The sequence below is a fragment of the Trifolium pratense genome, linkage group LG5 (assembly GCF_020283565.1).
Source record: "Trifolium pratense cultivar HEN17-A07 linkage group LG5, ARS_RC_1.1, whole genome shotgun sequence".
Taxonomy (NCBI): Eukaryota; Viridiplantae; Streptophyta; class Magnoliopsida; order Fabales; family Fabaceae; genus Trifolium; species Trifolium pratense.
The window spans coordinates 42,824,314-42,849,096 of record NC_060063.1 but is presented as its reverse complement, the minus strand read 5'-3'; the positions used below and the strand labels follow the sequence as shown (position 1 = coordinate 42,849,096).

General features: G+C 34.3%; 1 protein-coding gene across 1 annotated transcript; it reads left to right on the top strand.

The window, feature by feature from the left end:
• Positions 1-2,968: 2,968 nt before the first annotated feature.
• LOC123884830 (nuclear pore complex protein NUP107) lies at positions 2,969-22,677 on the top strand. Its single transcript, XM_045934063.1, has 24 exons — positions 2,969-3,171; positions 3,883-4,241; positions 4,613-4,682; positions 5,982-6,097; positions 6,577-6,608; positions 6,697-6,822; positions 7,937-8,095; positions 8,742-8,834; positions 8,906-9,073; positions 9,247-9,342; positions 9,644-9,879; positions 9,957-10,014; positions 10,378-10,466; positions 12,326-12,457; positions 12,680-12,802; positions 18,048-18,146; positions 18,230-18,418; positions 18,690-18,864; positions 18,961-19,117; positions 19,282-19,481; positions 19,877-20,018; positions 20,981-21,141; positions 21,362-21,478; positions 22,364-22,677. Exons 1-24 carry the CDS (start codon positions 3,092-3,094, stop codon positions 22,421-22,423), a joined length of 3,237 nt encoding a protein of 1,078 aa, XP_045790019.1. The 5' UTR covers positions 2,969-3,091; the 3' UTR covers positions 22,424-22,677.
• Positions 22,678-24,783: the final 2,106 nt, after the last annotated feature.

The window sequence follows — 24,783 nt, the reverse complement described above, 5'->3', positions numbered from 1 at the left end:
CATAACATAATTCATAATCAGGTCTTTTGGATTTTGAATATCATAATTTAGTACCATTGGATGATATATAATTCATAATCATTTCAACTAAAATAGCAAAAGTATGGCTTTTGGAAGCCAATGCATATGACAGAAAATTCCAAAACCTGGTCTTAAAACAAAATTACAATTCATAAGCAACGACCGCAACTTGAAATCAAAATCAGTACTTAAACAAAATAAGTCAAGCATTAGATTCATTACATATGGTAATACTCTTCTTTTAAGGTTTGTTTGACACAATGAAAGGTAACAAAAAAACCAATATAGCAGCATGGAGAAGAATTTAAGTCTTAAATAAATAAGGTTTAAATGTAATTTTGGCCCCCCCAAATTTATCAATTGTTCGATTTTGGTCTCCAACACTTGCCCCCTTCTGCATTTACAAGCTCCACGTGCACATTTTAACCAATAACGTTGACTTGTAATTTCTAAAAGGTTAAGGTAGTATCTAGTTATTTTGTCTCATCAAACTCGTTATAGCTGACAAAATTGACAATGACGGAGATATCAATGTTACTGTTGATAAATTCCCAAACATGCTTATCTTTTTTATTACTACAAAGTACAAACAACAAATGAATTAAACTTTTGATTTTTCATTTATTTTCATAATTTGACTTATTTTATTGATAGTTTATGATGAAAACAGTGAACATACATGATTTTTGTTGACAAGTTCCGTTAAATGTAGAGTAATATCTAAAATTCCAATAAAAAAAATTCTAAAATATCTAAAATTCCTATGACTTTATTGTACTAGTCACCATGGCCGTGCATTCGCACGGGTCAATAATTGCAGATCAATTATATTATATCTTTTTTGGCTAATAAACAAAGTAATTCATACCCGTAGAAAACGAAGATATTTATAGTATAGTTTATTTCCATCAACTTAATTAAACATGAAAGTACAACAATCCTACAAATTACGAAAAATTTCTTTATAAACTACATTTGAAGTAGTATTTATAAGGTTGTCGTTATCATCAACGATTAAAATTTCAAACCATTTCTCGATGTGACTCTTGACACATCAACATATAACTAACCATGTGAAAATACTGATTGTGGAAGATACACTCCAACATTTTTCAGTGACTGGCCCTGACTCTTGTAAATAGTCATGGCAAATTAAACAGCGATAGGAAATTGCCGACGTTGAAATTTGAAAGGGATTCTGACGTCAAATGGTGTTACAGATAATATGGGAATAAAAACTTTGTCGCCAATATATTGTTTCCTGATATTACATTTCCTTCTATAATAAATTGTCTCATCTTTGTAACAATCAACCGAGTTCCATTGCACAACCCGTGAGCTGGATAAATATTTCTCAATAACATAATTGCACAACCCGTGAGCTGAATAAATATTTCTCAATAACATAATTGGAACTCCAACTTTCAATATTAACTTGTGATTTGGAAGACCCGAATAGACAATTGTATTTAAAAACCTGGGAGTGTGTATATGATCCGACCTGTCGAAACCAGATTTATCATTATCTAGAGAATCGTATCTCAAATATATTTTCTCATCACCGTCTATCAATGACGACATGTACTCATTAATCAAGTCAACAATTGAGTTTTTTGGAGTCAATATGGCTCTATCCTGAAAAAATGAAAGATCTTTCATATTATCTAATATAGATGGATATATGGCAGTAACAATCGAGGCAATATGATCACCTGAGCTTGGAATCAGAACATCATCTGGAATACGCGGCGTGATGTCAACATCATCTCTGTCTCCAATACTTCTATCACCAATTCTCAAAACCCAATATGAGAAGAGTTTCCTTTCATGTAGATCTTGACCAACACTACCATGCCAAATTTTGGATGAATTAATTTTAGCATTTACAACTGCTTGCTTAGTTCCTTTGGGTATGACCGGTAAAATTTGTCGAAAATCACTACCAAAACTTTTCCCCCAAAAAGAATGTATTTAATAATCCGACTCTTTCAGTTCGGTTTTTTAATACTAATAATTTCATGTACAAAAAAAAACTATAATATTTTTTTTTTACGATAAAACTATAATAATTCTAATAGTTAAGAATTACCATTTTATTTTTTTATTATATCATAAGAAAATTGACCTATACATGATAAAACTATAATAATTTTTTACCGTTTTATTGATAGTTTATGATGAAAACAGTGAACATACATGATTTTTGTTGACAAGTTTCGTTAAATGTAGAGTAATATCTAAAATTCCAAAAAAAAAATTCTAAAATATCTAAAATTCCTATCACTTTATTGTATTTGCGAATGAAATTAAAAGCGTCAGGATGAGTATGAAAGTGAAAAATTAAATAGAAGGAGTAAAAATAAGGATTGGATGATGTCAAACATGCAATTTTAATTTATTTTCTATGTTTTTAATGTTAATTTCTACGCCATGAAAAATATAACCACGACACATTCAAATAATCAAATTAATCAAATCAGCATTTTTTTTTTAAAAAAAAAATTGATCAGCATATACATTGTGATTTATAAATGCAGAATGTGGTAAATTTAAGGATCAATGTTGCATAATTGAAGCAAATAAAAAAAAAAATAGGGAAAACAAAATGACACATGAGTAAAACCACTAAATTTACTATTCGTTAGTTGGTTCAGTAATGATTGATGCTGAATTTGGTAGGGAGGACCGCAATTCGATCCCACAATTGCAATTGGGAGATGACTGAAATCACTCGATGTCAGAACTGACCCTGAACCAAATTAAATCAATGACAAAAAAAAAACCCACTAAATTTGATGAGTAAAAAATCTGAATAATATGCATAAGTTTTTTATGTTAGAACAAAAAAAACATAAAAAATAAAATGGCACACGAGTAAAGAAAAATGAATAAAAAGGTTTTTTTTTTTTTACTTAAAAAATGAATAAAAAGGTTAATGGCAGGTAAATCGACCCGATTGAACCAACCAAGGGTTTAACAAAAGAAAACATCAAAGTCATTCACTCACACCTTCCCGCGCCTGAAAATTCAGTGTTGTCAGTGAGAGGGGTTTAGGTCAAAATTCGCAACAATGGACGACGAAATGGCAATGGATTCTCCTTTCTTCGATCCTCAAGACCTCACCACTCGACAGAAGCTCCGCAGATACGGGTACACCTTTTTTCTTAACTCCAATCGAGTTTCCCAGTTTTCCTTGAATTAGGGTTTATGCATTTATAATTGATGCAATTTTAAGTTTATCAGTGGATTTAGGGATGCAGGTTTCGTTTATTAATTATAATGCTTCTAGTAATAGTTTTGTATGCCATGATATCAATAGTTACTACTTACTAGTATTTCTTAATTTTGTAGCTGTGAAATTTAAATTCAATTATATTTGTTGTGGTTGCTGTACTTTACTTGAAGATTGTTTTGCAGCATTTGAAATTCATTTTGAGTGAGAGAATTTGATAATGTTCTCTGATTGTATTTAGGCTTTGTTTGGGAAAATATAGTGTAAGTTAAGGTGTTAAGCTAGATTATAGCTTATAGTAGATAAGTGAGCAGATTGAATTTGTAGTGTTTGATAAAATTAACGGTCGAACTAGCTTATAAATATGAAAGGACATAAAAAAGATAGGTATGAGAACTTATGAATTAACATAAAAACTTTTTTATTTGCATAAGCTCAAAAATAAGTCAATCCAAACAGACCCTTAACTTGTCAAAATAAGCCATAAGACTCATGAGAAAATGTGTAACCAAACAGGTATTTTTTTGTTATATGAGCTTATAAGCTATAAGTTCCAAATTTGGCATTGCCAAATAGAACCTCAGTTTTATAAATTTCTGTGGCATCATTCTATTATGTGAATTTTGCAGGAAGTGGCATTTAAATTCAGGTGCCTCAGTCGAGCAAGATTACTCGGCTTCTAAGTTAAGTGAAAGTGGGCTGTTTTATGATGGACAAAACATCCATAGTCCTACTAATCCCGCACTTATTCTTGAAAATATTAAACAAGAGGTTGAGAGTCTTGACACTGATTACTTGGAAGATAAGTCTTTGTATTCCTCTAGAAAGAGGTTATCTGCTGATATTCCTGGAGTTCCTGGCATGGATGATGGTTTTGACTCTGTACGATATTCATTAAAGGCTTGTAAGCAAGAAGGTGACTCATTGGGAGATGATGCAGACAATATATTTAATCTGTTTGCTTCTCTATTTGATTCCTCTTTGACTGGTAGGTACCGCAAGATTTATGTAGTTCATTTTCCCTTTACTGTTAAATTTGGATAAAAAATTAGCTTTTTAAAGATTGAAGTTCCACATGGTACAGACATATATTGCTTTTGTTTTTTCGAAATTTGCTATAGCATATTGTATGCTATTTTTAGGAGAAGAGACTTTCTTTCCCCGTTTGTAATAAAACTTTAATGTAATAAAGGTAAAAGAAAAATAACCCCTCTCCATATTTCCATCTCATTTTAGTTTACCTCCCATTCCATAAAATTGGTTCTTGAAATCATAGTTGTGTACCCTCGAGCCTTGATGCAATGTCTTTCTCAGGAAAAAAGGAATAGTGTGATTTTGTTGTATTTTTTTTGTTTGCAGGAATGATGCCTATTCCTGATCTGATACTAAGATTTGAAAATGAGTGTCGAAATGTTTCAGAGTCTATCAGGTTTGTTTGCTACTAGTCATTGTAATCATCTGTGTAGAAATTTTATCATGCAAACTTTCGTAACATATGCATGAGTATAATTTTATTATCTAATGGCTGACATAAAGGCTCTATATCTTAGACATTTTGGTCTGTCATCTCTAGGATTAAGAAACCTGAAGTCATCCTTTCTTTCGTTTTAGGCTGTTATAGCTTTAGACTTCATTATTTGCTTATTTATTGATTGATTGCGTAGTGGGATTATTGAAATTCTCTGGAGGATTATCTGTATATTAAGTTTCGTACGTATACCAAGAAAATGAAGGAATGGGTGGGAGAAAATCCAAGAGATTCTGTATCAATCTGAGAAATTTAAACTGAATTGAATCATGTAACTTAATATACACAGCAAGACTATATATAGAAATAGGAGACAGTTGCAAACGGTTAATTACAACGGCAATGGGTAAGATTTTGCCGTCTTTCTTTACCAGTCTTTATCTATGTCGTTTTGATCTCACTAACTTGCCCAAGTAACTCATTGCTGACACACATTTACTAAAAAAACATAACTATCCATGAATCACATACTTTTTCCATAAACGCTTTTAGATAGATATTTTTTGCATATAATAAAAAATCGGAATGAGCTATCTAGTGCATATTTTACACATTTTCCTTAAACTTTACATTTTACTTTGCAAAATCTGGCAAAATATTATATGGTAACATGTAAAATCTATTTATTACTACTGCCCTTGGTCAAAATAAAATTTAAGAAAATAATTTTTTATGTTTCCAAAATTGGGGGTAAAGCAGTGTATCCGAAGTCTGAAGTCAATGGGCTAACAGCTCATTTGATGCTTATGTTGTATTGGGGTGTAGTGTAACTACTTGTTATAACTGAGGCATGGCAAATTTTCCAAAAACTTGGGTACATAATGTTGTTCAACACTGCTATTTTGTAGTTATATTTGAAAAAATATGAGTGATATGCAAAAGGATTGCATGGTTATTGTAGTTTATTTGTTTGGAGTTAAAATCCTAGTTTACTGCAACTTAAAGAAGAAATTTTGCTGTGTTTGTCAGCTCTGCTTCTTTTGTTTGCTGTCTTTTGACTTGCCCATTTAGCAGGATTCTTTGCCTTCCTTCTATGTTTCTCTCATGCTCCTTAAACTCTTATTATATTAGGGGAAAATGATGGTTATCATGAACTCTTAAAACTACACTGAAGGGTGGATAAACTGAAAATGTATAGTGTAAACTTGGATATTACATAATTACTTTGATGGTAATATGATCCTGGCTTTTCATCTATAGGTATGGTTTGAACATAAGGCATCGAGTTGTTGAGGACAAATTAATGAGGCAGAAGGCTCAGCTCCTGCTTGATGAGGCGGCAACATGGTCTCTCTTGTGGTTCCTTTATGGGAAAGGAAAATATCGCTATCCTTGGGTGTTCTTTTTTTAAGGATTAATTATGTCTCCATCCTTGATTCTTCTATGATGTCTGATTTTTCATGTTTATTTCCTTCAGTTTACAGACCCATATATATCAGATTCTCTAAAAAATCATTTTTTATATAAATAATTTGGAAATTATTCTTTAGAGACTTTTAAAAAAAGTATAAACCATGGCTGAAAAAGCATTCAAGTTGAAAACTATGCATGTTAAAATAGTTTTTCATTCATATGATTGAAAAAGCATAGATACCAGACATTATGTTTTTCTTTCCCTTCTATTAAAAATTATATTTTTAAAAGCTAATCAAAATAGCTATTTCATTTTCAACATAGCTATTTCATTTTCATATGGAAATGGAGACATGGAATGTAATGAGTGCCTCTGCAGCTTATATCCATACTTCTGTTACGTTTTTTCCTGAAAGTGTTTTTTTTTCTTCCCTTTTTTCAGTGATGGAAGAGCTCTCCAAAGAGAAAATACTGGTAATGTGTGTGTGATGTACTTGATGCGACCACATAATCTCTCCCCATTCGTGGAATAGACTTATTGAAATCTTTTCACTTCTCACAGGTGAAAGAAACATCACATGTAGTGGCTTGTGAGTTTGTTGTGGAGGACCATATAGCTCAATTGTGCCTTAGGGTAGTCCAGTGGTTAGAAGGTTTAGCTTCCAAAGCACTTGACTTGGAGGCAAAGGTATTATTTTCCTATATTTTCTGCATGGAAATTAGATTTGTTCCAAAGTAGTAGCATGTTATTTTTTATTTTTTTGAATTATGGCATGAGTACAAATTTGATCACCTTGAAGGCTGTATTGTGCTGTTTTTGACAATATGTAATAAAAAAATTATTTAAAAGTTAGCAAGGAACTACGTCCATGCTCCAGAGAGGTGAAGATATAAAATCAAGAATTAATAGGGAACATGACAGGAACTACATCCATTGCATATTCACAATGTCAACTTTGAGGGCGAAGATAAACCCTTGAAAATGCAAGTATTCCAATCAGGAGAAGAATAAACGAAAAGTTAGATATATGTAGACAAATCTTGGCATCCCACAACTTTCATTCACATAGAAGCAAAGAACATATGGAATGCAAGTTTAGGAAGGGCGCAAAAATACAGCTCAAAGATAAAAATGGAAGAGTATACTGTACCATAAATCTCAAGGTTTAAATATCTTTCCATTATACAAAATGATAAGGAGATAGGATATGCCATTAATAGGATGTTTGTAGGATGGATGAAATGGAGGAATATTTTATGTGTCATTTGTGATTGAAGTGCATCACTCAAACTTAAATGAGAGGTTTACTGCATAGCTATAAGACCTGGATTATTGTGTGGAACTGAATGTTGCACGTTAAATAGCCAATAAGAAAGTAAGCTTGATGTTGCAAATATGACAATGTTATAATGGATGAGTTGTCTCATAAGATAAGATAGGATTAAGAAATAAATCATTAAAGAAAATGTCTGGCTAGCTCCTGTTGTAGACACTGCACATGTTAGTGCTTGTAAGTTATCTGGAGTACATTTATAAATACTGCCTTGGAGTATCAACAAGTTGCAATTTTGGTTTACTTGAGAATAAATAGAGGGAAAAGGTAATAATATAATATAATATAATAATAATAATAACAATAATAATGAAATTGCAATAAATAACAAAAATAAAGGAGAGGTTTTCGATGAATATGTTCTGAAGTAAAAACTGTTCCATCCCTAGGTAATACCTTTTACTGTTTTTCCTAGTCTGTATACATATCTTTGTTTGAGTGTTTCGGGTTTCCTTTACATTTATGCAGGTGCGTGGATCTCATGTTGGTAGTTATCTCCCAAGCAGTGGTGTTTGGCATCATACTCAACGTTACCTAAAGAAAGGAACTTCTGATAGAAACCTTGTTCATCACCTGGACTTTGATGCTCCAACTCGCGAAAATGCAAATGTTTTGCCCGATGACAAAGTATTTTTTTACACTCCATTGTGTTGCAATTCTTTTACAGCTATTACTTGGTTGCACCAATAAACTTTATAATGGATATACCAGTCTATATGACTTGTGCATTTAACTTTAGAATTATTGAATTTCAATCTAAAAGGTTAAATATAATTTTAGTCCCTATAAAATCTTGACATTTTAAGTTTAGTCACTACATTAATTTTGTTCAGTTTTAGTCTTTATTTTGAAAACTTTATACAAAAAAACGTACTTTTAATCCCTCTAGAGACTAAAAAATAGTCCTTATAAAGGTAAAACAGGAACAAAATTGAATAAAATTTATGTAGTCTAAATATGTTTATTTTGCAAGGATTAAAAATATATTCAACCCTATTCAAAATGAGCATACCTTCAAAGTTGCATAAGATGTCATATAGTTGGTTATCGAGATTTAGTGGCCCAAGTATGCTTATTGGTAGATAATTTTGTAACCAGTTATCTTTCAATATTTAAGGGTAGATGAAAAGTTTCAAGAGCATGCACTTGCTATTGGATGTATTTTCCTGTAATAGTTTTTGATGATCAAATATATGTGGGAGTCTATCTGTCTATGGACACTGTAATCCTATAAAATCTTGAATGACATTGACGTTTTTTGTTTTGGGTACAGAAACAAGATGAATCTCTTCTAGAGGATGTATGGACTCTTCTAAGGGCTGGAAGGCTAGAAGAGGCGTGTGGACTTTGCCGATCTGCTGGACAGGTGAGCATAACTTTGAAATGACAAGTTTTTGGACTTCATAGTTCAACAGTTAACATAATATTTTCTTGTAGCCATGGAGAGCTTCCACTCTGTCTCCTTTTGGAGGTTTGAACCTGTTCCCTTCTGTTGAAGCTCTGATGAAGAATGGCAAAAATAGGACTTTGCAAGCTGTTGAATTTGAAAGTGGCATTGGTCATCAGTGGCATCTTTGGAAATGGGCTTCCTATTGCGCATCAGAGGTAGTGGCAATATGTTACACTGATTGAACTATGCTCTTCTTGTTTGATTCATGTTTGTGCTGTTAACTTCTGTATTAACTAAATCCCTCCTCTCCAGATTTCCTGTGTTTTCAAAGTTATTACTTTTATTTATATAAATAAAAAAAACTTCCATTTGATCCTTTATGTTGCAGAAAATAGCAGAGCTAGGTGGGAAATATGAAGCAGCTGTGTATGCAGCTCAATGCAGCAACCTCAAACGGATGCTTCCGCTCTGCACAGACTGGGAGGTATTTTTTTCTTACATTTATATTTTGTAAACGTTTTCATTCATTAATGCAAAAAATCTTGAGAAAAAGCCTTCAAGATCCATACTTATTTTTTATGTGTCTGATTGGCAAGCTTTAGAACTGGCAGTTAAACTAAATGAAGAAAACTGTCTTTTGTGGTAGAGGTTGTTAAGCTTCATTCTCTGACTCTAATTTGTATATCTCCTTCATAAAGTCTGCAAATCTAGTACTCTTTTTATCATCCCACATTCCTTGTTGGAAACTTGAACTTGATTTACAGTATATCATCTAACATTTGCAGTCAGCATGCTGGGCAATGGCAAGATCTTGGCTAGATGTGCAGGTAGACTTGGAAGTCACTCGTTCACTGCCAGGAGGAGTTGATCAAAATAGAAATTTTGGAGATGTAATTGACCGAAGTCCTGGACAAGTTGATGGTTCCTTTGATCCTTCAAGTGGACCTGAAAATTGGCCAATTCAAGTTTTGAATCAACAACCACGACAACTTTCATCTCTTCTGCAAAAACTTCATTCAGGGTAGCTGTACAATTCGTATCACATTTGTAGCCTTTGTTTTGTTGTTTTATTACATATCTGTTCTTTTTCTATTTTAGGGAAATGATCCATGAAACTGTTACGCGGCAATGCAAGGATCAACAACGACAAATTCAGGTATTTCTATAGAAGATATTCTTTTTTGGAGTTTCTTATCATCATTTTTTGAAATAGTTTTTCATATTCCAACATTTGGAGCTTTTTGTCTATAATAATAAGGAAAAAAAAAAGAGATAAGGAATGAGTAGTTGGGTCTTTCAATTCCAAATATGATGTGAACGTGTAACAGTTCATGATAAGACAGTGCCCTACTCAAATGTAATCTTTAGCTATTCTGTTTCCAATTTTTTATGTAAAAAGAAGAAAATAAATGGTGCAATCACTTTGGGTACAGAAGAGAGTATTTTTTTTATTCCCTATATCTTTCTATATTTATTTATATATGTTACTGATGTCCTAAGTCGTATGTTTGCCCGACAGATGAGCTTAATGCTAGCAGACATACCACATGTATTAGACCTTATATGGTCATGGATAGCACCCTTGGAAGACGATCAGAATGTATTTAGGTAAGTTTTTTTCACTAGTTCTCTTTTCCATAATCATAATTCTGTGTCTTCCGATGGACATGTTAAAGTATTTTGTTGTAACAAATTTGTGAAGTTCATTCCAATAACTGACCATATATGGCATGCAATGATACATTTAGATACACTTGCCAACATTTTTTTTATAGAAATTAGCCTTACTGTAAATTTTAGTAAAGTTTTCTTTTAGTTATTGTTTTTACTATTATTTGTTTGCGATAGTATGAACACGTTGGATTACTTTGAGTTGAGCTGTAACAGAATAATGGATGTATTATAAAATAATTCATCTTTTAATATTTGTTTTGTTTTGTAAGTATGATTCGATTTGCTTTAGTAAAACCCCAGTTTCAGTATACCTCAAAATTATCAAGTGTCAAATGATTTTATTTTTTTTATTTCCTGATACTTCAATTTATTTCCCAGATCATTTCAATATGTGAAGTTCTTCTATGCTACAGTCACTACTTGCATTACATGATAATACAGTATCATAAAATTTAGTCTAGATTATGATCTTAGCAATACATGTAGAATAGAACATGAGTTTTTATTTATTTTGAAACAACCAATGTTAGCGGTTAGTATTTAGTATTGTTAGTTTTTGCTGTGCGTGGGAATCGAGCCCCTAACCTCCTTATCACTCCACTCCCTATCTCATCGACCCTAGCCACCAAGACATCCTGATAACTTCCCATAGAACATGAGTATATTTATTAATAGAAAAAAAAGAATATATCAAAGAGGAAAGAGGGGAATTTTTATGAAGTGGATTTCATGATAAAAAAGGAAGGGTCTGATGGCAATATTTTTAGTTGGAGAAGGTTTTGTGAAGGTGTGTTGTTTTTGCAAATGTTTGGTGCTTTTGGTTGGATATGTGGGTAATTTTTTATCTGCGTTCCTTCGGGCTAGGGCTTACGAGGAGTTGCTTTCCTTGTTAGCTTTTAGCAATGGATTGGAGGATTTGTTGTATTATTGTGCTATTGCTTTTTCTTTATTTCAGTGTATTATCCTCCATTTTTTCTTTAATAAAGAACATAATAAATGCTTCTTCAAATTCAAGAATCAATACTGCAAATCCTTCCAATCTCTTGGATATCTATTATTGGAATTCTCTTTATCAAACCACGAGCTTATATACCTAGGTAATTTTAGAGAAAACCTTTAACCCACCTAAAAGGAGGTGATGAATTTGTAATTTCTGAAAATTTTGGAAAAATCAACTTACTACTTGAGTGAAGGAAACTGTAGTGTTGCAAAAAGTAAATTTCTTTCGTTGAAAAAGCTGTTAAAGATTGTTGGGAAAATCACTCACTGCAATCAGTGTGTGTGAAGTTTAATGGTTTATGGTAATCATGGACTTTAGGTTATGTAATGTATAATGTAGGTGCAAATAATTTGTTTTAAGCTTTCAAAATGGGTTATGGTTGTTTAAGAAGGGGAGGTTAGATATACGAGGTGCTATTAATTCTTAGCAGAGAGTAAAGAAGGGAAATACAAATTGAAGGCAGCAAAGAATTAATGCTGTAATACTCTGCAAATGTGGAACGTGGGTGGGAAGAAAAGTAGGGAATTGTGTGGAAAATGAGGAAGACTGGAAATAGAGAACGGAAGCAAGAATTGACCAAGGTCTGGGAAGGGAGGCTAGCAGACTTTTAAGTACTGCCTTTGTTGTTTTTTGTTCTTCGTTTTCAGTTTATGCATGTTTTACTTGTACTAAGTTTCCCTATGCTGATATCTCCATACTATTAGCAATTTCTATTAAAAGTCTAAAACTATACCTAGTTTTGAGTTTCCAGTTGATGAAAATCAGTTGACCAAATTTTTCGTGCTTCTCACAGGCCTCACGGAGATCCTCAGATGATACGATTTGGTGCACATCTAGTCCTTGTGCTTAGATATTTACTTCGCGAGGAAATGGAGGCTGCTTTCAGGGACAAGATTCTGAGCGTTGGTGATAATATTTTACACCTGTAAGTAGTTTTATACGAAGTTCGTCACTCCACTTCTCTTGAATAATATTATTAGAGGGAAAACTTGACAAAATATTATAGATGGCCACTCTGTCCTTAGAAGGTTTCCTAATTCTTTTGTATTATTGCACAACTTTCTATTATGTGTTGGAGCTGAATAACTGTATGTATTGAATGAAATTTTGCTTCACTACATTGATTGATTGAATTGAAAAAAAATAGGTATGCCCAATTTCTGTTTTCAAAGGAGCATGAGGAGTTGGTAGGCATATATGCTTCTCAGCTTTCTCGTCACCGTTGCATAGACCTCTTTGTTCACATGATGGAACTTAGGCTGCACAGCAGGTATAATTGATTCTCTCCTTATGTCTGCCCTTTTTTGTGCAATAATCAAGCGATTCTCTCTGAAAGAGGATCTGATTACACTCTTGTCGATGTTATCGTGATCACTATGTTTATGATGGGCCTCATCACAGGTCTTCAGTTAAGGCCTGCCACAATAGGTAAAAAAGGAATAAGGGTAGGTTGGGAAATAGAATGGATGAGTCTGTTATGCATGTCCTTAACACTTATTTGGCTGGTTGAAGAAACAGAGATGACAGCAATAAGAGAGGAATAAATTGAAACGAGTTAATGAAGAGAAGTTAGGTGGAAAACATGTATCGTTTGGATGTATAGAGATGAGAAAGAAAGAAATGGGAAAAATTTCTATTGGCTTGTTTGGATGAGTATGTAGTAAGTAGAAAGTAGTTGAGATAAATGTTTACCCTTAGACAGACCTTGTAGCATGGCATTCCTAACTGATTAGAAACAGTATGTAATCAATAGTCAACACACACACACACATCAAGTAATTGGCATGTGTGTCAGTTATACAAAACTATGGGAACTTAGTCCCGCTGTCCTTCATTCTTTTGTGATTTTAAACCTTGCAATTTGTCAATTTGTCCATCAGTTTTAAACTCCTTTGTGTGCTGAGTTCGGAACCTGTCTTGTGATTTGTGGATTTGTTCATCAATATAACCGGTCTGACCAGGACATATTTATTATTTATTTAAGTGTTGAATATTTACTATGCGCGTAGCATTTAATTATGTTTATATACATTGATAGATGTTTTAAAAATTCTTTTTCTATTAAGCAAACTCAACGAGTTGAGTCTACGAAGATTCCATGAGTTTTCATAGACTCTCGAGTTTGATAGCCTTGATTTATATGTAACTTAGTTTGGAAAGAGGGGTATGTGAATGAAAGAAATATAAGGAAGATATAGCAGTTAATGCAAACAATTAGAAGAGTTGGTTAGTGATAGGTTCAATCTGGTATACTAATGAGAAATAAGTAATAATACAGTAAACAGAGGGAAAATGGATGTATATTAATACTTGTAATGGTCAGAGTTTAAATGAGATCTGACAATAAGTACACAAGCAACTGTAAATGGAAGGAAAAATACTGAAAAAGAAGATAGTCGAGCTCTTCGAGAGGCCTTATCTCTCCTAGGGGTGATGATCAATGAATTCATGCATAAAAATGACCACTGAACATTCTATCTGCATATATGGCTCAGATCCATATTCTCTCTCTACCTTTCCACCTGGCACTGAGCATGTGCTTTCCCTCAAGTTAGTTATGGGTGGAATTATCCCCTACACCTCTCTTCTAACGTATCCTCCTATACACCCTCCCATAACTATCAATTCCTCCCCCTTCAAAACTCTCCTTGACCTCAAGGAGGAATCCAGGAAATTCTGACATCAGCTTATCAATTGATTCCCATGAATTCTCAAACTCTGTTAGACCCTTCCACTTCAGTAATACCTCCACAACTCCTTGAGCATTTCTTCTAGTATCTAGAGCTTCTTCTGTTGTTGGCTCCAACTGCCACTCTTCATTCAAACATGTTGGTAAAGGTTGAAAACCAACTGTGGGAGAAATAGATTTTTTAAGTAATGATGCATGGAAAACTGGGTGCACTTTGCTTTCTTCTGGTAATTTCAGTTTGTAGGCTACTTGACCCACTCTCTGTATGATCTCATAGGGTCCATAGTATCTAGGACTGAGCTTCTGGTTAAATCTCGTAGCCAAACTCTTCATCTTATAGGGTTGAATTTCCAAGTAAACCATATCACCTACCTCATACTCCACATCTCTTCTATGTTTATTAGCTTGAGCCCTCATCACATCTTGAGCTTTTAGTAGTTGTTCTTGCATTTCTCTCGGCATGTCATTCTTTTCAGCTATCAATCTGTTTACCTCTTCTACTGCTGAATGAGTCATATCTCCCTTGATGAGCACTGGGGGTGGTCTGCCATATAAAGCCTCAAAGAGGGTTCTCTTTAACGATGCATGATAATTGGTATTATACCAATATTCTGCCCATCCCAGCCACTTAGGCCATTGCTTAGGCCTTAAGCCAGTAATACATCTCAAATATGTTTCTACTCACCTATTCACTACCTCTGTCTGACCATCAGTCTGGGGGTGGTATGCACTACTATACTTACCAGCCAGTTTAAATAACTCAGACCAAAAAGAGCTTAAAAAAACCTTGTCTCTATCAGAGACTAGAGAGCTAGGGAAACCATGCAACTTTACTACCTCTTTGATGAACAGTTCAGCAATGGACTTGGCAGTGTATGGGTGATTGACAGGGATAAAGTGAGCATATTTTGTCAATCTATCCACTACTACCATAATAGTATCTACTCCTCCCACCTTGGGCAACCCTCCTATAAAGTCCATAGAAATATCACTCCAAATTTGAGTAGGAATTGGTAAAGGTTGTAACAAACCCCCAGGACTCAAAGTCTGGTACTTATTTCTTTGACAAACTTTTCATGATTACACATACTCTTGAATAGTCTTCCTCATACACTCCCTAAACACCAAACTGGCAATCCTTTTATAAGTTCTGAAATACCCCCAATGATCTCACATAGCTGTGTCATGCATCTCAGGTACTCTAGGTGATTCTTTAGGTAATACTATTCTGTCCTCATAGTACAACCTGCCTTTTTTCAATTTATACCCTGTATGGCTAGATGGATCAACAACCAAGTCCTGCACAATCTGTTTGAGCTTCTCATCAGCTTGTACTTCTGCTTCAAAACCTTCCCATGCTTCACACTGCACAGTTGAAAATGTGGCATACTGCATTTGCCTAGAAAGGGCATCAGCTGCAGAATTTTCTTTACCTGGCTTGTATTTCATCTCAAAATCATACCCCAACAATTTACTAATCCACTTATGTTGCTCTTCCCCCATAACCTTCTGTTCAGTTAGAAATCTAAGGCTCTTTTGATCAGTGCGTACCTTAAAATGTCTGCCTAGTAAATATGGTCTCCATTTCTGTATTGCTATCACAATAGCCACGTGTTCTCTTTCGTATACAGACTTATTCTGAGCTCTATTTGACAGAGTTTGGCTCATATAAGCTATGGCTCTTTCTTCTTGCATCAACACAGCCCCTATCCCCCTCCCAGAAGCATCAGTTTCTATGACAAATTCTTTGTCAAAATTTGGTACAGCTAGCACAGGGAGAGTTGTCATTGCCTGTTTGAGTTGCTGAAAAGCTTGTTCTGCTTCACTTCCCCAACAGAAAATTTTCCTTCTTTAGCAATTGTGTCAGTCCTTTAATATCCTTAGGATGGGCCATTTCATCATGTCTTCAATCTTTTTTGGATCAGCAGATACCCCAGCTTCAGCTTCTCTTTGCCAACTGAGCATTTTTTTATTAGCAAAGAGCTGATTAGCTCTTAACACATTTAGAACTTCCCTTAAATGTTTCTTATGGTCCTCAACACAGCAACTATATATGAGAATATCATCAAAGAAAACCAATACAAACTGCCTCAGATAAGGTTTCAATACAGGATTCATTAGAGCTTGAAAAGTTGAGGGAACATTGGTTAACCCAAAAGGCATGACCAAATATTCAGTGACCCTCATGGGTCCTAAATGCTGTCTTAGCAATATCTTCTTCCTTCATTCTTATCTGATGGTAACCTGATTTCAAATCTAGTTTAGAGAACACCACTGCTCCTCCAAGTTCATCTAATAACTCATCAATTACAGGTATGGGAAATTTATTAGGCTCAGTTACCTTATTTAGAGCTCTATAGTCGGTGCAAAATCTCCATCCTCCATATTTCTTTTTAACAAGTAGCACTGGACTTGAGAAGGGACTAGTGTTATGCCTAATGATTCCAGTTTGCAGCATTTCTTTACCATCTTCTCAATCTCATTCTTCTGATATTGTGGGTATCCGTAGGGTCTGAGATTTGGAGGGGCAGCATCAGCCTTGGGTAGAATGGCATGATCTCTTTGTGGGGGTAAGCCAATTGACAATTGAACCACTTCAGGGAATTAAACTAACACTTCCTCCCATTCCTCTGCTGGTGCAACATTTAATTCATCATTCTGACCCTCCAAAGAATGCACATAAAATCCTTGTCCTTCATTCTGTAATGCCTTCCAGGGTCACCTACACAATTCAGGGTCACCTTGTATCCTAAACTTTGTCCCATCCACCTTCCATTGTAGACATAAGTTTTTGAAATTAGCTTCAATGTTGCCTAAGCTGGCCAGCCACGCCAGTCCATTCCCAACACCATTCTAGTCCCTCCTAATTCCATTAAGAAGCAATTTTGCTTGAATTCCACATTTGGAAGTTGAAATTCCAATTCCGTACACACACCCTTATTCCCCACCTTCTCACCAGTTTCTGAAACGCGATCCATGAGACACTGTGCTACTGTCACTCCCTTTGCCTTCGTCGTAACGTGGATCTCCACAACCAAGCGGTCCCCCTTGTCTCCCTCGTGGTCGTTCTGTTCAAGCAACAATTGATGGATTTGTTCCATCGTAGCTTCAACATTTCCCAAACATGCATCCATCATGTCAATTCGATTCTCCATGATGTGTCTTGTTACTACCATTCACCAGATAAGTTGAAACCGAGGCTCTAGATACCAAATTGATAGGTTCAATCTGGTATACTGATGTGAAATAAGTAATAAAACAGTAAACAGAGGGAAATGTTCAGAGTTCAAATGGGATCTGACAATAAGTACATAAGCAACTGTAAATGGAAGGAAAAATACTGAAAAAGAAGATAGTCACGCTCTTCGAGAGGCCATATCTCTCCTAGGGGTGATGATCAATGAATTCATGCATAAAAATGACCACTGAACATTCTATCTGCATATATGGCTCAGATCCATATTCTCTCTCTTCGTTTCCACCTGGCACTGAGCATGTGCTTTCCCTCAAGGTAGTTATGGGTGGAATTATCCCCTACACCTCTCTTCTTACGTGTCCGCCTATACACCCTCCCATAACTATCAGTTAGAGTGGATTAGTTCTATAAATTAATAAGGGGAATTAAGGGTCGGGGATTCATGCGGGGAACTAGTTTTTTTGGAGAATTGAGCAAGTGCTTAGTTGTGAAAAAGGAAACTGTTTATAAAGAGGACTTGGAGGAGAAAAGTTTCTCTTTGTTCTTGTCATATACAATCAAGCCATTTCTTTTATCTATTTCCACTGTGGTTTTGTAACTGACTCCTATGATGTTTGTTTAATTCAACAGCGTACATGTCAAATACAAGATATTCCTTTCTGCTATGGAATATTTGCCATTTTCTTCGGTGGACGAATCAAAGGGTAGTTTTGAAGAGATTATTGAGAGGTAATATCTATAAAATTTTACTCAAAAAGATGTTTAGGTACATGTGAAACTTTTTCCATTCGTAATGAATGTATTTGGAACAGAGTTTTGTTGAGATCTCGAGAGGTCAAGATTGGCAAATATGACAACCTCTCAGATGTTGCAGAACAGCACAGACTGCAGAGTCTTGAAAAAGCTAAAGTCATCCAGTGGCTTTGCTTCACACCACCATCAACCATTACTAATGTGAAAGATGTTAGTAAAAAACTTCTTCTTCAAGCATTGGAACATAGGTAAGTAGTAGTGCATCAAATTGGATTGTCTAATAAACCGTGCTTGTGAAGGTGAAACTTGGGAGCAGTTACCAACTCACCATCTAATTGCTGTATAAATGGTTTTCATAACTTGTCAGTCTTGAGTGCCTATTTTCATTTTTATTTGACATACAATACCAACTAGTGGGAAAAACACACTTGTTGTGTTGTTACATTTTGAAGTATCAAGTAAGAACCTGATCTTTCCATTCCTCATTCTGAGTTTTAACCGTTTTTCCCTTCCATATAGCAATGTGCTCTTCAGGGAGTTTGCCTTGATTTCTATGTGGAGAGTACCAGCAATGCCTATAGGTGCCCACACAGCTCTTGGTTTTCTTGCTGAGCCCTTGAAACAACTTGCAGAGACTCTTGAGACCTCCGAGCATCATAATGTTTTTGAGGATCTGAGAGAGGTTGAAGAATGGGTATGCTGAATTACACTATTGTAATTTAGTTATTAAACTTTACTCGCATAATTTCTGCATTGACAATAGTACTAAATCAACTTTGCATATGACTAGCGCGAGTATTACTCCTGTGATGCAACCTACCGCAAATGGCTTAAAATTGAATTGGAGAATGCAGAAGTTCTTGTCTCTGAATTGTCACTAGAGGAAAAGGAAAGGGCTATTTCAGCAGCTAAGGAAACACTGACTGCGTCTCTTTCACTGCTAGAAAGTAAGTTAAGTTTCCAACCTTGCACATAACCCATGCTGTGAGGAAAATGTCCAAAAACTTTAGCAACACATGAATCACAAAACTTCTGTTTTCCATGTTTTTGAAAATTAGCTAGTTAATTTAGATGTTAGCATCTTACTTTTTTGTGATTCCCTTTTATACAGGAAGAGAAACACAGTGGCTCGCTTCTACTGATAATATATATGAATCAGCTGAACCTGTTTTCCTTGAACTTCATGCAACTGCGATGCTCTGCCTGCCATCTGGAGATTGTTTGTGTCCAGATGCTACTGTATGCACCACACTGATGAGTGCCCTCTACTCTTCTGTTGGTGACGAGGTTGTCTCAAATCGACAGCTAATGGTATGTTTGTTCAACCATTGAAAGCTTAAAAGCCTGCAAATATCATTGTAAGGGTGGTTGTCTTAAATTGACAGCTTATTGCATAGTAAGCTTTAACTCGATGGGGAGTGTTAGTATATCCAGAAAATGACTCATCGTGTGACAATTATGGACTGATGACTTAAATAAATTAAAAGAATGAATGCTTTGTCGATAAGAGGAGTGAAAATTTGCTGAAGAGCTGATGAGACAATTCAAATTTTTGCTTGGATCTGAAATCAATTTTGTCTAATGTGTTTCTAATTGGTCATATCTTGTGACAATTATGGACTGGCTTTATCAAGCTTACTCTTATGTTATTCTCGTATAAAACTAATTGTTATCTTCTACTTTGCTTACCGTCTAATATTTTGCAGGTGAAAGTCTCTATATCTTCGAGGGACAATTATTGCATTGATATTGTTCTTCGTTGCTTAGCAATATTTGGTGATGGATTTGGACCACATGATATCAATGACGGTGGCATTCTTAGCACCATTTTGGCTGCTGGTTTTAAAGGTAACAATATTATTAATCTACATATTGCACTCTTAGCTTCACAATTTAGTCCATAGTAGTACTTTCGCAAGGATATGCTTCATTTAGGTCTTTTATTTCCCTTGGACCAAATTTCGGTGACTAGCTTTGGTGGCTTGGTTTTATTTTTATGACAATATGCAATCTTTCTCTTGGTGGACTTGTTGGTGCATAAAATATTTTTATGGAGGTTTCTAATAGAGTTTCCCAAATAAGATATGCTCTCGGAAAAATGAATAAAAGACAAATACTCGGTCTGAAGCATGGTTTCTTAACCTTTTTCTCTTGTTTTTCTTCAGTGGTGTTAATCTTGGATAAGATTAAGCGATTGTCTTCATTTTGATTTAAAGTGTCATTTTTAAGAGAGTTTCCCAAATAGATGTGCAGAGAAAACATGTTTATGTGCGAGGAATAATCTGTCAAAATCTGGAGCACGGCTTTTTCAAGTTATTTTTTTCTCTTCAATTGTAGTGCATCCCATTAATTTCTGTGGAAAGTGTGCCGAGTCTGTGCTTTACACGTTTCTATCCTAAAGGACTGTATGTGAGAGGAATGCTCTGTCAAAATCTGGAGCACGGTTTTTTCAAGTTATTTTTTTCTCTTCAGTTGTAGTGCATCCTATTAATTCCTGTGGAAAGTGTGTTGAGTTTGTGCTTTACACGTTTCTATCCTAAAGGACTGTTGCATGAAAGGGATCTATAAGAAATGTAAAATCATACGTGGGCTTAACACGAAACTAAATCTTTTGGGATGAGTTAGTCATTGAGAGAACTTTCAGGTGGGGAAATTTTCTGATTTGAGAAAAATTGGTATAAGATTGTTATTATATTTTTTTTTCTTGCATAGATGGAAAGGTCATACGATTTTGAGCTCATGTTACTATGAGAGGACCTGTATGAAAAATGAGTAAAAGATCCAGTAAGTTTGTTTACTTCCTATTGTAGGTGAGCTTCCTCGGTTTCAGGCTGGAGTTACAATGGAAATATCCCGATTGGATGCTTGGTATTCCAATAAAGATGGCATCCTAGAGTTTCCTGCAACATACATTGTGAAAGGACTTTGTCGCAGGTGCTGTCTCCCAGAAGTCATTCTTCGTTGCATGCAAGTAAGTCAAGAGATGACATTAACATATAATTATCTTTGTGGGCAAAATTGCAAAAAGGAATTCTTGATTGAAAAATTCAATTTTAGAACATATAACATTGATTAGTTGAGTGGTTGATTTCTTCAAAACAGAATGTGTAAGAAGAAATTTAGATGCAAAATTATTCCCTTTTTTGAAATTTCCACTGATTTGTTATGTGCAATTTTTGTCTCATCTACAGGTTTCTGTTTCTCTTATGGGATCAGGAGTCCAGCCAGATTCCCACGATAGCTTGATTGAACTGGTCGGCAGTCCTGAAACTCGCTTTCTTGACTTGTTCAGTCAACAACAATTACAGGCAAGATACTACTTCTTAAAGAATTCACTTCGTGTTTATCCTGTTTTATACCTTTTTTGAGGAGTCATGAGGCCATGCAATATTTTTTTTCATTATTGGCTTCTCATTTCTCGCCAACACAGATCATCACATAGTAATCAAGTTAGATACATTTGCTATTTTTTTCAAATGTTACCGAGACACCTATTATATAAAATAATATTGGGAATTTTTTTAAATTATCACTTTTAGGATTTATTTTTCATCCGTTTCTTACAGTTTTTCTTTTAAGAAAATAAGAATTTCAAATAAATTGCAAACTGCCAAAACTATTAAGTTGTTTCGAGTAGTTTCACAAGGCCCAAAAAATTGTTTCGGATAATATCACCATAACACTTGGTTATCAGTTATCAATATATTATATATCTCAATTTAGGGAAAATTTCTCAACCCACCCCTCATGTTTCTTTTTCACCCTCCAAAAGTTCGGAAAATACTTTCCGAAGTGTCTTTCTAGTGTACATTTACACTAAAAAAATTCGGAAAACGTTTTCCGAAGTGAAAAGAGAAATTCAGGGGGTGGGTTGAGAATTTTTCCAATTTAGGCATGCATGGAAATTTTGAGCCTTTGGGTTATGTACATGAATAATATTGGAGAGATAGTTTTCAGCCCCGCTCCACCCCACACCCATTTCTTGAAAACCATGCTCCTCCAGATTGGTTGGATTTACCGATCTAGATGGTAAAAAACACCGTCCGGACGGAAGGGAGTAATTGTTAAGAACCGCTGTGTGGGAAAAGAAGTTCTCACAATATCAGTGGGGGTGGGTGTGTATGTTGGCAACGAAAAATAGCCCTTATTCTGTCAATTTGAGCCTGACTAGATGTTTTCCATTTTACTTGTAGGAGTTTTTATTGATGGAGAGGGAATACTCAATCTGCAAAATGGAGCATACACAGGAATGATTATTACCCATTGAGAAGAACATGATCCAGTGCTTTATCTAGAGCTACAATTTTGAAAGAATGTATTTTTATAACGCTTGCATTTTGTTATTTATGTAGTTATTGTTGTACTGTCAAGAAAGAAAAGAGGGCGGATGAAAGTGTCTTCTGATATTGTTTGTACTCGATCTTTAAAAAATATTCCTTATTTGTATATATATTAATATAATGTCTTTTTTTTTTTACAAGATATTAATATAATGTCTTATGTCTTATTTGAATGATAAATTTATTTGTTTTTCTACTTATTGCCAATGTGTCCTTGATTTATTTTTCTTTCCTTGCATATCTCCATAGACCATAGATATTAGGCAATCCTACAATGCATGAATATCACTCTTTCAAATACACAGGTTTTTGTTTAATGTGAATTCTTATATTCTTAAAAAGGTACGGTTAATGGAGCTTAATGCTCTTCATGTAATTTAATTTTACAACAAATAACTTTTTAGTGGATTATATGATGTTTCTAAAATGAAATTTGAAATGGTAAAGTTCATTTGAATTCTCCAACCAGATATGTGTGGTTGTTTCCATTGTATATTGGCCAAAGAGTTTCTAAATAAGCCTCAAGAAAGCTTAACCTCCACAGCAAGTTAGTCATTCCTCTATTCAATTTCTTATCTATGCTTCTTTGACCTCTACAATTTATGTCAGGTGAATTTACCGCCAACATTGCTTAGATAAGTAATGTTGCAGCGGTACGAAAGCTAGCTAAGGATCATAAATATTCCAATTCAAGTTGCATGAGTACCGCCAGAAATTGGCATGGATGGATGCAGTTGGACTAACATAGAGTCTGTACATAACCACTTGTTATTACCAAGGTTAAAGTCATCGAACCGGCGAGCTCACCGGTTCAAGGTTCAATTGATTGGACTGAGTTCAATCGGGGTCGAACCGTTTTAAATTAAATATATATTTTAATTAATATATAAATAAAAATATATGAATAATCGCTCAATATTTCATAATTTCACACATTAAAAAGATAAAATATCACAAGTCAATAAAATAAAATTTATAATTCAAACCAAATTAGAAATTATATAATAAACTAAGTTCAATAACACAAAATAGCACCATAACATCAATTGACAACATCCTGCCTTCAAAAAAATCAATTGGCAACATACTACCAAAACCAAGTGTCAAGTAAAAAAGCAAAAACTAAATGTTCATCAAGTTCATAAAGATTAGTGCCATAACATCCATTGCCAAATGCATAGCTAAATGCAACGTAGTGCCAAGTTAAAAACTAAATGTTCATCTAGACATAAAAAGTTAAAAACTAATAATCATCATAGTCATCAAAGTTTGTTTCTCCATAATCAAAGTTGTCATTTGAAGTTCCAACATCTTCACCATTTGAACCACCATTTCCTTCAACAACATTATCCGCTTCAACTTGAAACTCCGAAGTGTCAAATTCATCATCACCTAATTAAATAACAAATAGTAAAATTAGTAAGTTTGAATCTTTCAACTTTCAAGTAAATAGTAAACACAATACATATTCAATATATAGTATAACTAAACTAAACATTAACCTTGGTTGTTTCTCGATAAATTCTCAACAATTGGAATTGCATCATCTGTTGGTCAAGTGACTCCAAACAACACAAGAGGGGGGTGAATTGTGTACTCAAAAATTGATTAAAAATAAGCACTTGAAAAATTTAATCAAATAAAATAAAGCACTTGTAAATAAGTTTATATAAATTAAAAGATGATATATAAATATGTCAAAAAGAAATAAAAGAGATGAATGGGATAGAAAAGAACACACGAAAAATTATACTAGTTCGGCAAAAAACAAAGGGCTTACTCAAGTCCCCAAGGAAAGCAACTTGAGATTTCACTAAACCAAACTTTTATAACATGATAAGCTAATAACCTTTACAACCAATAACTCTCAACACAAATAATGGGATATCGCCTCCCTTGTGCAAGAACCTCTAAACCAAGAGATATCACCTCTCTTGAAAACCTTGAGATCTACACATATAAATTTTCTTGTCAAAATATTTTTATGCAAAATCATATATAAAAATCATTGTGATTTGTGAGTGTGTGATATATTTTCAAGAGAGCTTTTTCTACTACTCACATAAAGATCCTAAAAATAGATGGATTACAATCCAATAATTCTATAATCCAAGTCTTGAAAGTTTGCTCCACTTTTCCACTTTTTGCATTCTCTGTCATTATTAAACTTCTTTTGTCAATCATCAAAAACCACAACGTTCCTGTCAAGGCATATATTCACATCATCATGATAAAGGAGATTCTCAATCTCATTAATATCAAGTTCAGGAGGT

Excerpts from the sequence above, each read along its gene's own strand:
- LOC123884830 (XM_045934063.1), top strand. The coding sequence starts at position 3,092 with ATGGACGACGAAATGGCAATGGATTCTCCTTTCTTCGATCCTCAAGAC. Across the intron at positions 9,880-9,956 it reads CTGCAAAAACTTCATTCAGG|GGAAATGATCCATGAAACTG; the intron begins GTAGCTGTACAA and ends TTTCTATTTTAG. Across the intron at positions 19,118-19,281 it reads GTCTCTTTCACTGCTAGAAA|GAAGAGAAACACAGTGGCTC; the intron begins GTAAGTTAAGTT and ends CCTTTTATACAG.